Below are 18,052 nucleotides of genomic sequence, written 5' to 3'. Positions count from 1 at the left end.
GCCCGCAAATAGATCAGGACAAAGGACCTTTATCCCAAAAGGCAAAAGAGAGTGGACTCCCACCCCAGGGGTAGCCAGGGAAACAGCACGCGAAAACTTTATTTCGAGGGTTTCATTTTCTCTGGGCACTTCATGCAAATTGTGTCCTTCCAGTCTGCGGTATAACCTTTCATAAAAATAGTGCTTATCGATTTTTCTTTCCCATTAGAAAATAATACATGTTCATCGTAGACGTTTTCAGAACGGCAGGTCGAGAGAACAAGAAAGCAAAGCTTGTTCGTGAGATGCCTCCTAGGGATAAGGACGTCAGTATGTTATTACCGGTCCTCAGGTTCGGGCCACTTGCCTCCGGGGCCAGGCAAATGGCACATGTTGGCCAGCGCTGGGCCCCGCAGGGTGGGCTGACCATGCCAGCCTCAGGCACCTGTGGCCCCTGGTGCTGGAAGCCAGCACTTTCCTGCCCTGTGGGTCTGTAGACCTGCCGCTGCCAGCCATAGGTCAAGACGAATCAGAAAACTAGATTTTTGTGAGTCCCCTGATTTTTTTTCAATGCCCACCTTATTTAAATTTAAAAACAAAACAAAACAAAACAAAGCAAAAAAACAAAACAAAACAAAACAAAAAAACGCCTCTGGGCCTGATGATGGCGTCCGTGGCATCCTTTAGGTTCCGTTGTACTGTGTCTTGGGTATTTATTGTGCTGCATCTAGTTAAAACTCACGCCCTTCTGAGTTTTAATTAAGTACCATGTGCAGTTAACTCGGGAGCCGGAGGGCTTCGCATTCATTACGAGGTTGCTAGTGGTACCTTAGAAAAGCAAAAGATTTGAGAGAAAACTCTTCTAGATTTTTCGCTCAATCAACAAATACTGGGCACTGGGCCGTGACAACACACCGTATCTAAGCACACGTAAACGGGGTTAGAGATCGATGGGGGCAGACGCCGGGCTGACAGCGAAGGTAAAGTCACGTGACACCAGCACATTGGTGACTGAAGATTCAGTGCTCAGGGAAGATCTCTCCGAAGTGGTAACGTTTAGGCAAAATGACAAGACAGAGATTTCCCAGGGGAGAGAATGTCCTGTGCAAAGGCCCTGAGGTGGAAATGAGCTCAGCACATTCAAGACTCCAAAATGGCGTTTCTGTAGACTCCAAAATGAGGTCCACGCGGCTCACAGCAGAGGGAAATGAAAGGAGGCTGGAGAAAGGGGCGGGGCTTCGTGGGCCAGGTGAGGCCTTTGGAGAAAGGGGCGGGGCTTCGTGGGCCAGGTGAGGCCTTTGGAGAAAGGGGCGGGGCTTCGTGGGCCAGGTGAGGCCTTTGGAGAAAGGGGCGGGGCTTCGTGGTCCAGGTGAGGCCTTTGGAGAAAGGGGCGGGGCTTCGTGGGCCAGGTGAGGCCTTTGGAGAAAGGGGCGGGGCTTCGTGGTCCAGGTGAGGCCTTTGGAGAAAGGGGCAGGGCATTGTGAGCCAGGTGAGGCCTTTAGAGAAAGGTTTGGGGCTTTGTGGACCAGGCGAGGCCTTTGGAGAAAGAGGTGGAGCTTTGTGGACCAGGTGAGGCGTTTGGAGAAAGGGGCAAGGCATTGTGGGCCAGGCGAGGCGTTTGGGTTTCATCTTAAGCACTCAGCAAAGCCGCAGGCGGTGTTTAAGCAGGGGACAGCGGATATGGCTGCTATGAGAACAGGTCCCAGCGAACCAGAGTGGGAGGGAGACGAGTAAGGAAGCTCTGAGAAGGGGCAGGTAAGGCGCGGTGGTGGCTGGGACCGGGCTGCTGGAGGTGCAGGGGGGGAGTACGGGATGGATTCAGGCGGAAACAACAGGATTCCTTGACAGAGGTGAGGGAAAGCAAGCCATCGAAGGTTCGCTGCTGGATTTCCACAACGCTTGACCATTGCTCATTCACTTGACTCCTTAGCGGCAGCCAGTACAGTGGACCGGTCCCTCCCAGAAACTTCTCTCGAGGCCCAGGCCTACAAGCCCTCCCGCTTTCTCCCACCGTCTCCGCCCGCCTTACAGAACGGATCTCGACAGCGTATTTATTTATCTGTTGCAATAACGCCGTGTAACAGACAAGCCCCAAATCCGCGTCTTGAAATGAAAGGCGGTCAGCCGGGCAGTGTGCCTGGTCCCAGCAGGTGTCTCTCGGGCTTCTGCAGCCAGCTGCAGGTCAGGAGGGGGCTGGGAGCTGTTAGCCGGGACAGCTGGGGTGGCCCTGCTCTGCCCCAAGTGCGCCAGCCTCCATGCGTGCTCTCCGAGGAATCACGAAAGGGCAGGAGAGGCACGTGGAGATGTGCGGGGCTCCGCGGGGCCCCGGCTGGGAAGCTGGCATGGCACACCTGCCACCCCATCCCGCTGGCCAAGGCAGCTGCAAGAAGGCGGGACGGACCGCCTCAGGCACGCGAGGACACCTGCCAGGGGACGTGGAAGAGCGCGTGGAGTCGGGAGATCTGAAGAGCTGGGGACAGTAGAGCAGGGGCCTGACGTTTAAAGGAAACGACATCAGAAATTCAGTCGCACCAGCCACATTTCAGGAGCTCAGGGCTCCCGAGTGGCACGTGGAGAGCACAGCCAGAGAACGTTTCTGTCGTGGCACCCTCTTCAGCACGGTCCAGGGGGACAGTTTTCCGGACCCCAAGCCGACTCGTGTGAGCCACGCCGTCCGGCGAGCCGTCTGAAGAGGGTGCAGGCTTCTCCTCAGAGCCCAGGGGACATCCAGGCGGCCACGCAGTGACTTCCGGAGACCCGCAAACGCAGGGCGGCTCCCTGACCAGGATGACTGGACAGAAAGACTTAAACTCCAGATGGGACCAGAGGGAGGGAGGGAGGGAGGGAGGCAGAGCGGGAACCGTGGCCTGTGGGATGCCTCGTTCAGGGGCCGCCCGCTCCCCGTGAGCGCTATGCGGAAGCCGGCGGCCGTTTATCTGACAAGCAGGGAGGACAAAGCGGGGTTCCACCAGGGCTCCTCCAGGCTCCTCCCTCCTTGGCTCTCTGTCCCCGCCTCCCCCCCACCCCACGATCTGGGGGCGTCTCTACCAAGCTTCCCTGCCCCTTTCAGCCTTTGTGGTTCAAAGACATGCATCTTAGGGTGATGCCGAAGAAAGTCTTAGAACAATGGCCACCTCTTTGTGTGTATGTGCGGCCCTCGGATCGGCAATGAGGTTTACCTGGTGCCCCGGGTGAGGATAGTGAGAGCATGAATCAGAGCGCGCTTTCCGATGACGTTGGGCAGCAGACATAAGGAGCCCCTTGGAGATTGGGGGCAGGGGACAGAGAGAGAGAGAGAGAGAGAGAAAGAGAAGTTCCAAAAACCAGTTTTTGCTTGAGGATGTTTAATGCAGCATTGTTTAGAACAGCCAAAAAACTAGAAACCAATTACGCAGCCGATGATGGGGAACTTGCTCTGTAAAACACGGCTTTACGCGCAAAAATCACACGAAAATCATGTTTTCGGAGAGTTTTCAAAGACGTGACAGTGCCTGAGAAAGACTAGGAAGCAAGCGGGAGGCAGCCCGCTGTGGATATCATGATCCCAGCTTTGTAAGGTTTATGCAAATATAGACATAGAAAATAAGGCCGAAAGGAAATACGTCAACGTGACATCGTTTGCACACTGTTCTCCCAGTACTGAGCACCAGAGGGTCCATAAATGTCTGCGACCTGACACTGTCTAGGATAAAACGCATCGGAAGCAGCGATTTTGGTTTTCTTTATTGTGCGTCCATACGGTCAGCAAGCTTTCTACTTACATTCAGCCAAAAAAAAAAGTTATTGTTAATAGTTATCGCAGATCGATAGATACGCAGGGAGCCGCTTTCAGGATATGGCAAGCACTGTATAAAACGGGGTTCGCGTTAAGAGCAGGACCAGCCTGGAGGGCGAGGCGCCCCACCGGGAGCCCGCGCGCCAGCCCTGACCTGTGGGCTCACGAGAGACCGTGCGTGTTTTTCAGGTACTACCCGATGGGCCACCCCGCTTCTGTCCACCTCTACTTCCTCGCCGACCGCTTCCAGGGCTTTCTGATCAAGCATCACGCCACCAACCTGGCCGTGAGCAAACTCGAGACGCTGGAGACGTGGGTGATGCCGAAGAAGGTCTTCAAGGTCGCAAGCCCACCCAGCGACTTTGGGAGGCTTCAGTTTTCCGAGGTGAGAGGCCGGACGCTTTGCTGCCTTCTGCGGCCCCCGGGGCGGGTTCGGTTCCATCCCATGGTCGGACGCCTGTAGTTGGAGATGGAGGAGGGGACTTGGAGAGCCCCCAAACACTGGAACTGGTATCTTAAACAGGGCAGGGGAGAGGGACAGCGGGCAGTCCGTCTCGGCAAACCAGACCAGACCGACCAGGAGCCTTGACCTATCTCTCACCGTAGAACTTCCATTTTGCTTTTAATTTTTTTTTTTTAATCCTAGCCAGCGACTCCCCTCAAACCTGTGTTAGTAACAGACCAGTAAGGAGCCCGTTTCCCAATGAGGCAGAGGCATCCGTCCCACTTGACGGATTGGAGAACCGAGGCCTGTGGCGATCCGGCGACTCTGGACCACAGTTAGGAAGCAGAAAAGTTCAAAACCGAGCCCGGGTCCCTTGGGCTGCAAACCCCGGTTTCGATTCTGCTTTTGTCTCCCCTGCTCCTAGGACAGGGTTTAGCTCGAAATAAGCACCAGGTCGATTACTGAATGAATGAATGAATGAATGAGTGGATGGGTGGCGGATGGACAAATGGATCGGTGATTGGATAGAGTCACCGATGGATGGGTCAGTGGTTGGATGCGTTCATCAGTGGATGGACAGGTGATGGACAGACAGACGTGCCAGTGACTGGACAGGTGGACTGATGAACGGACCTGAGGAGTGCAGTGTCTGCCCCTCCAGAACACCTCGTCTTCATCTTTCTGCCTGGGGGGGGATGGGTTGCTCCAGCACCGCCTCTAACGTCAGCCCCGCCTCCAGCTCTGATCTGCCCTCTGCCTCCTCCCCGGTCACGTGCCTCGCGTCTTCGGCAAACGTGCCGAGTTAGTTCCCGCCTCGGGCTTGGCACCGATCTCCCTGCCCAGAACGTTTTCCTCCAGGCTTTTTCACCTTTTTTCGTCATTCTCATCTCAGTCCGCGTGGTACGCCGTCAGAGAAGCTCGCCCCTGCCCACTCACTGACGACGCGGTGGGCCACGTTCTCCACCCTATTTCCCGCTTTTCTTAGCACCCACCACCTAAAATCATCTGGTCCGCTTCTCCGATCACTTGGTGACTGTTCTCAAGAGAACGGAGGCGATGTCACTCTCTCAATCACCGCCGTATCCCCGGCACACGGGAGAGCGCGTAGCACTAGTGGCTAGATAAGCTGGCAGAATGAGTAAGCGCCCGCCCCTGGGTGGTGACGCCGGAAGGGAGGGGGACATCCTCGAGCCCCGTGAGGGTTGCCCACACGGAACTCCAGCACTGGTCTCTGCCTTCCCCATGTCGGCCAAGCAGCTGGAGCTGATTCGCCCCCGGGGTTCGGCATCCCCAGCGAGTTTGGCTGCCGCGCTAGGGATGAAGGGTCCGATCTGAGAATATGGAGAGTCTTGAGGGATGGGAGTGGGCTGGGGGCAAGCTTCCCACCTGCTTCCGCGTTCCTTGCCAGTCCATTTCTCGTCCCCTCTGGCCCCACCTGGCCGACACGTGCCCTCCTAAACGGGCGCTGAGCAGGCACGGGTGAGCGTTAACTCGTGAAGCCACCGTTTTCAATTAAGGCTCCAAACGGATCAGCTGGACTTGAGCTGCCGTGGGAGCCCACTCCATAAATTACCGGCGCCAGGGGGCAATTAGACTCTGCCCCAGTTAGAGTCTGTGCTGGGGGCCCAAGCGGCCAATTGAAGGCATTAATGTCCCATTAATGAGATGGATGCCTGGTGGCTGGGCTCTCCCTGTTTATCAGCCTGCTAGTGGGTGGCTGGGCACCTCTGGCAGTGACAAATGATGCTGGCCACTCCGTGGCTAGTGATTTGTGAGGGTTCCTACCACAGCCCTGGTACCACAGCATGAGAGCCACCAGGAACCCTGGCGGAGTATCAGCGTGTGATGCGGAGAGCCCCGAATCTTGTATTTCTTTTTTTCTTTCTTTTCTTTTTTTTTTTTTTCTAAAGCTTTAATTTTAAAGCAAATGTAACATTGGAAAGGAAGAAAGGAAAGAATCGCAGGGCCGCTTTAGGGGCTGCCGAGAGCCCGGCTCACGGCAGGCGGGTGGCTCAGAGGGATCGCCCCATCCCGTGAGAGTCCCACGCAGGTGGCTGGGAATGAGGATGCTCATTCCTTCAGCAGGAGGTCGCCTGCGGTATTGCGAGGTCCCGGAGGGACCACGGCGAGTCAGACAGACCGGCCCCTCGATGTCACAGAATTGCCGTCCAGTGTGGCCGCCAGCCAATGAGTGAGCAAGTAAATGAACCACATTTCGGCTAATGACAAGTATTATACAGGAAATCGAACTCCTTTCGTATGACTGTGGAGGACCTGAGAGGCCGACAGGGACTACTTCTGAATGGATGATTCCTTAGCGAAGGCTTTTCCAGCGAGGTGACTTACGAGCTGAAGCCTGTAAAAGATCCGAAGCATTCTCGAATATTCCAAGAGCATGTGCAAAGGCCCTGAGGCTCTGGGTAGGGGCTTGGCGTACGCGAGGAGCAGCAAGGCCAGTGTGTGACCACAGCACAGTGGGGAGAGGGAGCGTGGTAGGAGAAAAGTCACCGAAGGGACGGGGGGCAGATCACGAGGGGTCTTGCAGCCTCTGGAGAGAAGTCTGGCTTGTATTTTTAGTGCAGTGGGAAGCCTTTGGTGAGTCCAAAGCTGGGAGAAGTATGTTGAGCTCGAACTTGAACATGCACTTAAATATGAGCAATTGATTAGTTTGTAGTGAATGGCCGTGGACTTCCAGAGTGAGCCTGCCGAGAAGCCCTCGGAGGCCACAGAGGGTGTGACGGCAGCCGGGCTCCACCTCAGGCAGGCCCTCCTCCCCTCGCGCTTGTCGGCTGACTCCCCCCCTTCTCCGTGGTTCAGAAACTAGGTCCAGGCTTTCCATTGATGATTCCACAGGTTCTCTGCCCGGTGGTCTTGGTTTTAGAACTCAGGCTTCAGAGAATTGTACACCTCTATTTCTCTGGAGGATCAAAGGAGGATATTCTGGGGTGTCCCCACACTGGGCAAAAATCCCTTCCTTAAGCAGGACCCTAACATCGTTTCGTGGCCACTAATCTATCTTTCAGTATCCGTTGGAAAGCCAGCATGTGGAGGGCCTGCGTGCCTGGAGATACCCACGTGCTCAGGCCCCAGGCACTGGTGATACACATGATAGATTGAACGGATAGGTCGGTGGATATAGAGATAGAAACTGAGCACCTACTATGTGCTGTTTGAGGCACTAGAGCTACACTGACGATGAACAAGCCGGAGGGAGTCCCCACCCTCGTCAAGCTGACAGTCTGGAGTTAGGGAGAGAGACCGAAAGTTGCAATACTGTGCAGAAAAAAAAGAAAAAAAAAGTCGCAATGGGTAAACGCTCAGAGAAGCACCTCCGTGGAGCCTCTGAGCAGAGGAGGCTTCCGAGGAGAGGTGACGCCCTGGCTGAGCTCTAGGCGGTGAGCCAGAGCTGGCCAGGGAGAAGTAGGGACAGGAAGTCAGACTGTGCCGAAGAGAGAGGTGGGCGCGGAGGCAGGACTCGGAGGCAGGACAGCCCTTCTCCAGGGGCGCCGAGCGTTTCTCAGGGGAGCCTGGAGCAAGGGGGCCAGTGGACGGGAGGAAGGGGGACAGAGCCGGAGCTGGAGCCAGACCAACAAAGGACCGGACCGCTCGGGCTGGACTGAGACGCTGGGCTTAAGAAGAACAATGAGGAGCTGATGAGGTTGCACGTGGGGAAGGAATGAGACCTGGTTTCTTCAGAAAAATCTCTGAGACTTCGAGGCATGGCTCGCATCCTGCTCACTCGTGGCTTCTCGTTTCTTTCATCGGGAGCCGAATTCCTCCTGCGTCCCAGCCGTGTGCCAGGCACCAGGGGCCCTTGGGCGCGGCCAGTCCCTGCTGAGCCACAGGATGGCGGAAAATGCCAGGTTTTCACAGGTCCGGGCGGAGCGGTGCCCCTGCAGAAGTGTCACAGCCATCGGTACTTCTGCCTCAGCTCCCCTCAGACGCTTGAAGCAAGTTGCAGGCCTGTGAATATGCGAATTTGGCACATGTGTGTTGGGTGAATGAATGAGCGAGTGAATGAATGAATGAATGAATGAGAGGCAATGCACAGAAGAGCAGCTAAGAACCCAGCCTCTGGGGTCAGACTTCCTGGGTCCCCTGCTGGCTCTGCCCGTCATTGAGCACGGCAAATTAGCCAACTGCTCTGAGCCTCAGTTTCCTCATCGGTAAAAATAGGGATCAGGACAGTCTCCCCTTCATGCTTGACACCTTGTAAGCTCTGTGTCCTGGGCAAAGAGGGGACGTAGTGCCTCGTGACAGGAACAAGCAAACCAGCTCCTGTTTGCAACACACATCTGGAGCCTTCTCCATGTTGTGTGTAGGTTTGCACGCCCGCACCTCCGCCCCCCCTGCACACACACACACACACGCACACACTGGAGATGCTGGTCGCGGAAGGCGCCCAGACGCAGTGTGAGCCTTGTAGTGTGCTCATTATCTGCTCCCAATGTGCCCACATGCTGCGTCTTCAAAACCAGCAAATTAAACCTCCTGGGGGATCAGAAGACCCCCTAATTTGATTTGATTTGAAATGTCAACAGAGCTCAGGATCAAGGTCCACGTAGTTAATTCACTCTTTGTCAAGTCATTCACTCGGCAGATATCGATCGAGCGCCTACCGCGTGCCGGGGCCCCACGTGAGAGCTGGGGGCCCAGCCGCTGGGATTTGAGCAGTACGGGGACGTTTCACGAGGTGTTTTTGGCTGCAGGGTGGAGAATACATTCCAGGTGACAAAAATAGAGGGCGAGAAGGAAGAGCGGGTCCCTGGTCGGTCAAGGCCACACACGCCCCAGGCCAGGGGGCAGGAAGGCTGGACCAAACAACCGCCTCCCACCCCGAGGCTTTAGGGCGGCCAGACCTGCCTCCTCCTGGGAGGACCACGTGGACTTCTGCCAAGGACAGGCGATGCTGAGCGACCCTCCCTTTTCCCGGCTAGTGACAAGGCAGCTTTAGAAACTGGACTCCACTCTCGGTCGGTGCGGTCACACTAGGGAGGCGCGTGAACCAAAAAACCAAGGAGCAGTTGGGAGCCGGCCGCACCTGCTCACCGGCAGGGTGTATGTGCGCCTGGAATGGCCCGCAAGCAGCCATTCATTCATGCACTCATTCATTCATTCATTCAGCACATTTTTTTTCCCCCCAAAGCAGCACACCATGCACCAGGCACGGAAGGCCAAAGGTTTAGCGAACGGACCGTGGGCCCCATAACCCCCCAACACTGGGTCCAGATCCGGGATTTTTCCGCTAGCCGCCTGTCCGACTCTGAGCGAGCAGCCTAATCGGAGCCTCGGTTTCCTCACTGGTAAATGGGTGTGCGAAGCCCAGCCGGCAGGACACCAGGCCTTCCCGGGACCCAGGACGGGCCCGGTGACCGCGGGTCTCGCTCTCCGGTTTCAGGTCGGCACAGAGTGGGACGCGAAGGAGCGTCTCTTCCGCAACTTCGGGTGTCTGCTGGGGCCCATGGACGAGCCGGTCGGCATGCAGAAGTGGGCCAAGGGCCCCAACGTGACCGTCACCGTCGTCTGGGTGGACCCCGTCAACATCATCGCCGCCACCTACGACATCCTGATCGAATCCACTGCCGAGTTCACCCACTACAAGCCCCCTCTGAACTTGCCCCTGAGGCCCGGGGTCTGGACGGTGAAAATTCTGCACCACTGGCTGCCAGTCGCCGAGAGCAAATTCCTCGTCGCGCCCCTGACCTTCTCCAACGGGCAGCCCATCAAGCCGGGTGAGTGCTCCCAGCGTCCGCGGGGAGGTGCTCCGTCCTGCCGGGTCCTTCGCCGGGGCGGGCGGTGCTGCTCGGACGTGGGGGGCGGGGGCCGTTTTCATGAGCGGCGCGCTCTGCTCTCAGTACGTCTTCTCTGCCTGCACGCCGAGGCGGCGTCATCTGGCTGTGTGTCAGACACCTTTTTATTAGATGCTCTCCCGTGGGACCTCCAGGGGCCCCGACCGGACTGAAGGCAAGCTAGGAGATAAAAACCAAGACGGAGACTGCGTTCCGGCAGCTCTGGCTCACTGTTTAAACAATAATAATAATAATAATTAAAACAGGAAATTGTGTTTGTCAAAAAAATGATACACAAAGTAAAAAGGCATACCACATACGAGTAGAAAATATTTGCTGCACATAAGAAAAAGTGCTCATATTTAGAATATATAGCAAGTATTCCAATTCAGAAATCCCCATAAATCAGAGCAAACTACAGGCCCCAGGCCAAATCCGGCCGCCTCCCTGATTTTGTTAATACAGTTTTATTGGAACGGTCAGGCCCATTCATTCACATATTGACTATGGTTGGGGCTTCCATGGCAGCCTGGAGTAGTCGCAGTAGAGACTAGACGGTCCACAAAGCCAAAAATATTGGTGACCTGGCCCTTTATAGAAAAAGACTGCCGACCCCCCGCTATATAAAAGAGAAAAAAAAAGAGAGAAATAGAGCCTCAGTGGCCCACACGTATATAAAAAGATGCTCAGCCTCATGAATATTGAGAGGAATGCAAATTACAAGCAAAGAGAGATCCCACCTCCCCCCGCCCTGTCGGGACATGTCAGGCAAGTCAGCATCCTGCGTGGTAAGGACCGCCCCAGCGCCCGTGGGCGGGCAGACGTGATAAAACGATCTGGGGAAACGGCTCCGCCTTTCCCAGGGAAATCAAACGTGCACGGGCCCTGCCACACCGAAGTGCATCGCAGCGCCAAACCGGAAACAATCCGGCGTGCATCCTGCAAATGGCCCGAGTGTGTGGTTTGTGTAGACGGTGGAGTGATCCACGGCCCTGAGCATCGATGCTGGGACGTTCGGATGAGCCTCTAAAACTTGGCGTTGGGGGGGAAACATCTCAGAAGAAACCGTGATGGCGGTGCGTGCAGTCAGGGCCCAGGATCGCGCCGAAGCAACGATGCACGAGTTCAGGATGCGTGTGTCAGGAGAGAGCCGTGTCGTTGACACGAGATTCAGGATGGCGGCTTCCACTGGGCACAGAGGGACGTCAGGCCTCTGACTTTTGTTCCTTTATTCATCTAAAGGGGTTGCTTTTCTTCGTCTGCTTCCTCCTCCTTCCGCCGCTCAACGCTGCTCCCAGGAGCATGCACGGCCCGGAGTTCGGCGTGCATCCTTCTTTTCTCGAGGCTTTTAAAGTAGAAACACAAACACGCAAAACAAATCGCAAACGCCCCGTTGTTTCGAAAACGTGGGATGCTACGTTTTGTCGTGAAAGTTGCTCTGTTCGCTTTCCAAGTCGGCACGTGTGAAGCCACCAGCTGCAGAGTCCTCCACGGGGTCGAGGACCCTCTGTCTCTCTGTCCCCATTGGTGGACTCACGGCTCTGTTATCAGTGTTGTCATCGATAACAGTGCAAAGAAGGTTCTTGAACCTGAGTTTGTATGTGCTGACGCAGATACGTGAAGTAGACTCTCAGAAACAGGATTTCTGGGTCTCTGGGTCTGTGAAATTATCCGTCACTATGCAACAGATCACAAACCCAGAAGCCAGAAACGATGACAGCCTCTGTTAGCTAAAAAGCATCCTGGGCTGAGTGCCATTTAGCCAGTGACACAGGGAGAGGGGAACACAGATCTGGGGGCCGGGGGGTGGGGGATGCCTCGAGCCCTACAAAAAGGTATCGAAGTGAATTCTGTCAACTTCTGTTAAGCTGCGGTGGTGAGCAAGTAGAAAGATAGAGACCTCTCGTTTTCTCTCGGGGGAAATCTTCTCCACTCTCCCCGTGAAACAGGCAGAGGCGGCTCCTCCCGGACAGCTGGGCCAGACACTTAGGGCCCTCGGATATCCCCTAATTGGTTCACACCCTCCGCATCCCTCAGGGCTTCCAAAGCCAGGCGTGGAGGCGGGAGGACAGTCTCCTCTTTGTGGACCTGCCTTCGCCCCCACCCCTGTAAAATAGCCCGGGGTCCTTCACTGGGTCCTGATTCCCGCCCCCCCCCCCCATTTTTTTTTTTCTCCCGGAGTTTCCAAGGACGTTGAGGCTCTTCCGTCCCACGTCCGGGGGGGAGGGGGTCACTGTACCTCACCGCGAGCACCGCCCCATCGTCAGGAATCCTGTCTGTTAATGAGGAGTGCGAAGGTGCAGTCTGTTAAACGATTCATCAAGAGTAATTTGCTATCGATGCGTCCCTAGTAATCTCCAGAAATCTGATGAGGTGGAATCGAGGGAGATTTAATTACGGAGGCGCGCTCGGCGAGCCGACGCTGTCGGAGCGCGCCCCGCGCGGCAGCCTCGTTCTCCGTGAGGGTCTGTGGCATCGCCCCGCGTCCAGATGTTTGCTGGCTGCCCCGTGCCCTCGGGGCGCCCTGCCTCATGTCAGATCGGGCGTCTCCCTTCTCCCCGTCTGCAGGATGGGGGCGAAGAGAACGGGTCTGAGTTAGCCGAGGCGTGTTTGTAATTCCCGCTCGCCGCATTTAGACGGGCGAGCACATTATGTGGTCTTTGTTCCTCCTCCTTCCCCGCTCAGAACCACGCACGTTAGAAAATCACCTGCCGATCACCAGGGCTGTCCTGGGCCACCGGGCATGATGGCCGCTGTCAGTCAGTCTCCTGGACGCCAGTTCCTCTTATGAGGCTTCTCTGATCCTGGCTGTCCTGGGTGCAGCAAAGGCTGATCTGGCAAGACACCGCTCTCCCGGGTCATCGGCCGGTGTTTTTAAAAATACACGTTCTTGCGTTTGGCAGTCAGACGGGCACGGAGCGCGAACGTCTTTGGAACAGAAACGTTCAGCTCCTTCATTTGAGCACAAACGGCTGCGTTTCCCGCTCCCCCATCTCTAAGCCCTGGGAAGCAGTCACTTTACTGTTGACAGTGCACTCCTAGCTGAGCCTCTTGCCAGCCCAGGGGGGTCCACCTGGTCCAGGCATGCACAGCCCGACTGTGGTCACCGTGCCCTGCCCGAGGCACCGGTGCTCAGCCGGGCAGAGCTGTCACCAGAGCCCTTGGGACCTCCCTCTCCCGGGTCTTGGACCGAAGCAGAACCCGGTGGCTCCTGCAGAGACCAGGGTGGGCACCTGGCAGCCAGGGGCAGGGCCCCGCACCAGCCGCTGAGGTCAGGAGACCAGGCTCGAAGCCGTGGGTGGGGGCAAGTGTTGGTGGGGCTTTGCGCTCACCATTCCTTCCGCCTGGACGTCCCCTCCCTGGTCCCTCGCTCGTGGCTTCTTCCTTCACATTAATCAGCTCTCGGTGCCAAAGTCGCCTCCTCGGCGAGGTCTCCCCTGCCCGCCTCATCCACGGTAAACGCCCTCGTGACCCTCCCACCCGGGGATCGGCAAGCTTGCGCTGCAGGGGGCTCAGTAGTAAATACCTTCAGCCTCGCGGGCCCCTTTCCGTCTGTCCCAGCCACTCGGCTCCGCCGTGGTGACCCAGAAGCCACCACGGGCAAGAGGTGCCCAAGCGGGCACAGCCGCGTTCCAATAGAACTTTATTTACAGCAGGTCGGGGGCCAGATGCGGCCCAGGGGCCACGGCGCGCCAACCCCCTGCTCTGACCCAGTGCCCCGATTATTCCCCGTGATGACACTTTCCGCCGATCACAGTGACCTCCCCCATTTGCTTGCTCCTTTCTTTCTTTCCGTCCGTCTCCCTCCACTGCATTATAATCTTCCTGGACGATCTGGCTCACTCCGCCAGGCAGGCTAGAGCCCGGCACTTAATAAATCTGTATCAGATGAACAAAGGCGTGAACACCTTGCAGATAGGGGGCGGTTAGTAAATAATGTGTGTTGAGCGAAGGCCTTGCATAAAGTAGGTGCTTAAAAATAGGTATTGAATAAAAGAGGAACGTCCAGAGCGCGGCAGGCGCCCTGTGAACTCGTGCCCAGGGAATGGACGAGCGCGCCGGGCTCCTCCTGCCCATTGAAGCGACGTCCTCGCCGGCTCGGTTTTCCCACCTGTGCCGTGGGACCTCGCGCAGAGACCTTGCAGGCGAGACCGTTGCGGGGGAGGGGGAGGATGGGGGCGGGGAGGAGAGGGGTGCGCCGTACACCCCGCGGGCGCCCGGTTCTCTCCGCTCTCCTAACCACACTGCGGTCCCCTTTGCTTTCAGAGGAGGCCCTGAGGCTGCACAACGGGCCGCCCCGCAGCGCCTACATGGAGCAGAGCTTCCACAGCCTGAACCCCGTGCTCAGCCTGCCGGTGAGCGCGGCGCAGGTGGAGCAGGCGCGCCGGAACGCGGCGGCGGCGGGCGCGGCGCTCGAGCGCTGGCTGGACGCGCTGGTGGGCGGCGTGTGGACCGCCATGGACGTCTGCGCCGCGGGCGCCAGCGCCTGCCCCGGCATGCAGGCCTGCGGCCAGACGGCCTGGAGCTCCTTCAGCCCCGACCCCAAGTCGGAGCTGGGGGCGGTCAAGCCGGACGGCCGGCTCAGGTAGCGCTGGGCGCTGCGCGTGAACGGCGGAGTACCGGCCCCCCACCCACGCTTGGGGGGCACCTTTTGCGGGGAGGTGGGCCTCCTGGCCGCAGAGTGGTGGGGGAGGGAGGTTCGAGGGCCCAAGCACAGCAGGATGGCTCGGGCCGGTGCTGTGATGTCGCCTCTCCTGGCTGACCCTTCGAGGTCCTCGTCTTCTCCCTCCGATGCCCCGCCCCCCCCCACCCTGTCCCCCCAGACAAGTGATTCTCAGACTTTTATTTTGAGCCGCAGGGCTTTGTCTGCTAAGTGCAGTCATGGGTGGAAGTTCAAGGTGCCGATGAAATCCGGGCCGCCGAGGGTGAAGCTGGGGAGAGGCCCCTCCTCAAAGCCCGGCCCGCCAGGCGGTCCCTTGGCCAAGGGCATCACCACCTAAGGTACCTCTTCAGACCCCAAGGGCTCTGCAAAACCCCCCGTCGGAAAAGCGCTGCCAGCCGGTGGGTTCGGTCCCCAGCCCCGCCCTTCGGCTCATCCTCCTGCTCCTCCGGGCTGGGAAACCCCGTGCTAGCCCTAAAATGACAGGCCGCCGAAAGTCATGCCCGCGGGCCCTTCCCCAGGGACGTAGCAGGCTCGGGAGGGCTCCGAGCCTTCCCCAAGCCCTTCTCCTCAGTTACTAGATGAGCAGGAAGGCCTCTTGAGGTGTCGTGTCCAAGGTCCACCCCAAGTGTGACTGCCAAACACCTGGTCCCCAGGCCACCATCCCCCACCGCCGCCCTTGAGGCAGAAATGGGGCGGCGCCGAAGAGAATCAGTCTCCCTGTTGTTCGCTGGCCGGGAGGCCAAGCCCATGGCCTCGCTGATCTCGCAGTGGGGACGTTGGGGTCCACGGCCTTGAAACTCGAAGGTGGTTTGGAGCAAAACTCCTGAGCTAGACAGCACAGCAATATCCGTCCCCAGGCCGGGCACCCCAGACCTTGAGACTCCCCCACTTGGTGCTGTTGGGCGTGACCAAACCACGTGGACCAGACTCTTCACATCCGGGAAAAGGCATTTATTTCCCAGTTGGTTTTTAAATTCACGCCCTTCCTCAGCCGAGCTGCCGACGGGCCCACACGGGACGCGGCGAGAACGTGGGGAGCTCGAGTCTCTGGCGGTTAAAAACCTCAACGATGGTGTAGTTCGAATGTCTGGGGTACCAGAAACCCCAAGGGTTTCCCTGCTGTGCGCCGGGCACCCCCTGCTCACCCGAGAGCCCCGCCCCCCAGCCGCCCTCCCCAAAGGACAGGGCCCCCGTGAATAAGTCTCCCCCAGGAGAGCAGTCCTTGCTGAGCATCTTCCCAGCCAGGGGTTGCCCCAAAACCACCCTGTCCCCCACCCCGCAAGGCAGGATGTCCAGTGGGCGGTGGAGAATGTGGAGAAGGAACACTTTAGGTATTTATTATTTACGTGTTTTAGTCAATGACTAATTAGTAGATGCTGTTTTTGCAGCTTGTCTATTATGTTATCTAACTAAAGCTGCCTTTATTGAAGTAAGGCCCCTCCCAGCCCCTCCCCTCCCCCTCCTCTGCTCCCCATCCCCTGGTATCTGTCTGTCCGTCTGCTCGCTCTCTCTGTCTCTCTCTCTCTCGTCCATTCCCCCTGACCTCAGAGGAAAGGACGCTTCGGCCAGCATCATCCACTGGCTGAAAGTGGGGTGACTTTGGGGACATTCGAGCTTCAATTTTCCTCACGTCGGCCTCTCCCTGCCCTCCAGTGCTGAGGTGCTGGGATTCCTGGGCACCCCTGCTTCCCGGCCCCAGGCCCAAGGACCCGACGGACCGACCCCGTGGAGGGTGACTGTGCCGAGAGCAGACGCTGGGCTGTCCCTGCCTCCCCCTTGCTGACCGCCCAGCCGGCCTGACCGTGACGAGAGAACAGGGAAACAGGCTCCTCCCGAGCCCAGGAGAAGAAAGATGCGTTTTAGGAAGAGGGTAGGTGGTCAGGGGACATAATGTCGGCAGTGGCTCCAGAGACCGTAGCGAGGCCTTCTCAGAAGCCCATACAGTCTCTGATGGACTCAGAAGCGTGGGAGCCCACGCCACACCCTCCCTGTGCCCCCAGCCTCTGCCTCTGGCCGCAGCTGCCCAGAGAGGCTCCTTTCCCTTCCTCACCGGCCACCAGGACTCCGCGTTTTTCCCCGGTGTCATTTGGAGTGGCTTTGAAGGCTCAGCCCTGACGCCTCCCTGTACCCAGCGTGAGAGCCCACAGGCTCCCAGACAGGCCTCCTGCACCCACTGACATTGCGACCTTCGTCCCCGCCCTGGGGGCGCGGGAGAAGCGGCAGAGCTTGCTTGCTGTGGGGAGGGTCCCCACCCCCTCCCTGTCCCAGGCTTCACGCCCCACTCGCCGCGATGGATTCTGGGACGCTGAGCGGTCACCCAGGGTGTTCCTTAACGTCCTTTGTTTTCGGGTAGAGAATAACTTTGCAGATGTTACGTTTGGTTTAAAAAAAGAGAGAATTCCAAACAAAGCACAGGATGATTTGAGAAAAGGGGGTATTTTCCAGGGAAAATAGTTTAACTCATTTTTCTTTTTCGCCCGCCTAAGGATGACTTACTTGCTAGAGGCCACTCACTGGTCAGGCAGCCTTCGGCGACGGAGACCCCTGGGCGCCCCCCCCCCCCCGCCCCCGCTCCGGTCTGAGAAGCAGAGTGACCGCGGGCCAGCACCAGCTCCTCCATCTGTAGAAAGCTTTTCCGATGGGTCAGGGGTCCTTCTGAATTCATTTCCCATTGCTAGCTGAACTTTTAAAACTGCGGGTGGAGTTCAGAGGCTGAGCAAGGCCGCACGGGCCCCCGAAAGGGCCAGCGTCCCCGAGCACACGCCCGTGTCCTGCGGTCCCCGTGTCCTCTGCGTCGCTAGTTCCCAGGTGCAAGGACACCGGCCGGAGCCTTGATCTCTCTGCCAAGAAGATGCAGAATAGAGGATGGCGGGGGCGGGGGGCGGAGACCCCACTCACGCGCAAGCGCACGGGGCGGTGCGGGACACCGGCTCCCCAGCAGGGTCCAAGGGGGTGCCCTGGAAACAGCTGTCACCAAGGCCCGGCGGGCGGGAGCCGCACCCCGTGGTCAGGCCCCCCAGACGCCCACGGCACCAGGGACACGAACACAGCGAGGCAGTGGGTGTAAGAGGGCGGGGAGCGGTGGGGACCGCGGCCCACGGGCGCACGCACGATCCAGCCAAAGAGCGCGGCCGCCACCCAGCGGCAGCCCGCGGCGGGGCAGACACTTCCCCCCGGGTACGGAAGCCGGAAATCCAGGTTTTTACTGGAAATCTGATTTTTAAATCAGATATTAAAAAAAAAAAATAGGATGGGCAAAGAGAAATCTCACAGGTCGGCCTGTACCCTGGCAGTGACCTTGCTGTCCGGAGAGGTGGCTCAAAAGGGGGTTGAGCATCGCCCCAGCATTGGGAGAGGGGGTGACTCTGAAAGGGACAGGAACCCCTGACCAGCCCCGGGAG

The 18,052-nt window shown here is 57.9% G+C and overlaps 1 protein-coding gene across 2 annotated transcripts in view; it reads left to right on the top strand.

Moving 5' to 3' along the window:
* XYLT1 (xylosyltransferase 1) overlaps window positions 1-17,200 on the top strand; it is a 258,893-nt gene extending 241,693 nt beyond the window's left edge. For both annotated transcript variants that reach the window (XM_016156891.2, XM_036226082.1), the window contains 3 exons: window positions 3,944-4,139; window positions 9,598-9,931; window positions 14,255-17,200. In XM_016156891.2, the coding sequence (XP_016012377.2) occupies window positions 3,944-4,139; window positions 9,598-9,931; window positions 14,255-14,577 (853 nt within the window). In that variant the 3' untranslated portion in view covers window positions 14,578-17,200. The remainder of the gene's footprint in view (window positions 1-3,943; window positions 4,140-9,597; window positions 9,932-14,254) is intronic.
* The last annotated feature ends 852 nt before the right edge of the window (window positions 17,201-18,052 follow it).

Source organism: Rousettus aegyptiacus, unplaced genomic scaffold (assembly GCF_014176215.1).
Source record: "Rousettus aegyptiacus isolate mRouAeg1 unplaced genomic scaffold, mRouAeg1.p scaffold_m13_p_8, whole genome shotgun sequence".
Classification (NCBI taxonomy): Eukaryota; Metazoa; Chordata; class Mammalia; order Chiroptera; family Pteropodidae; genus Rousettus; species Rousettus aegyptiacus.
Note: the sequence above shows the minus strand (reverse complement) of the source record. Positions and strands in the feature narration are given on the sequence as shown.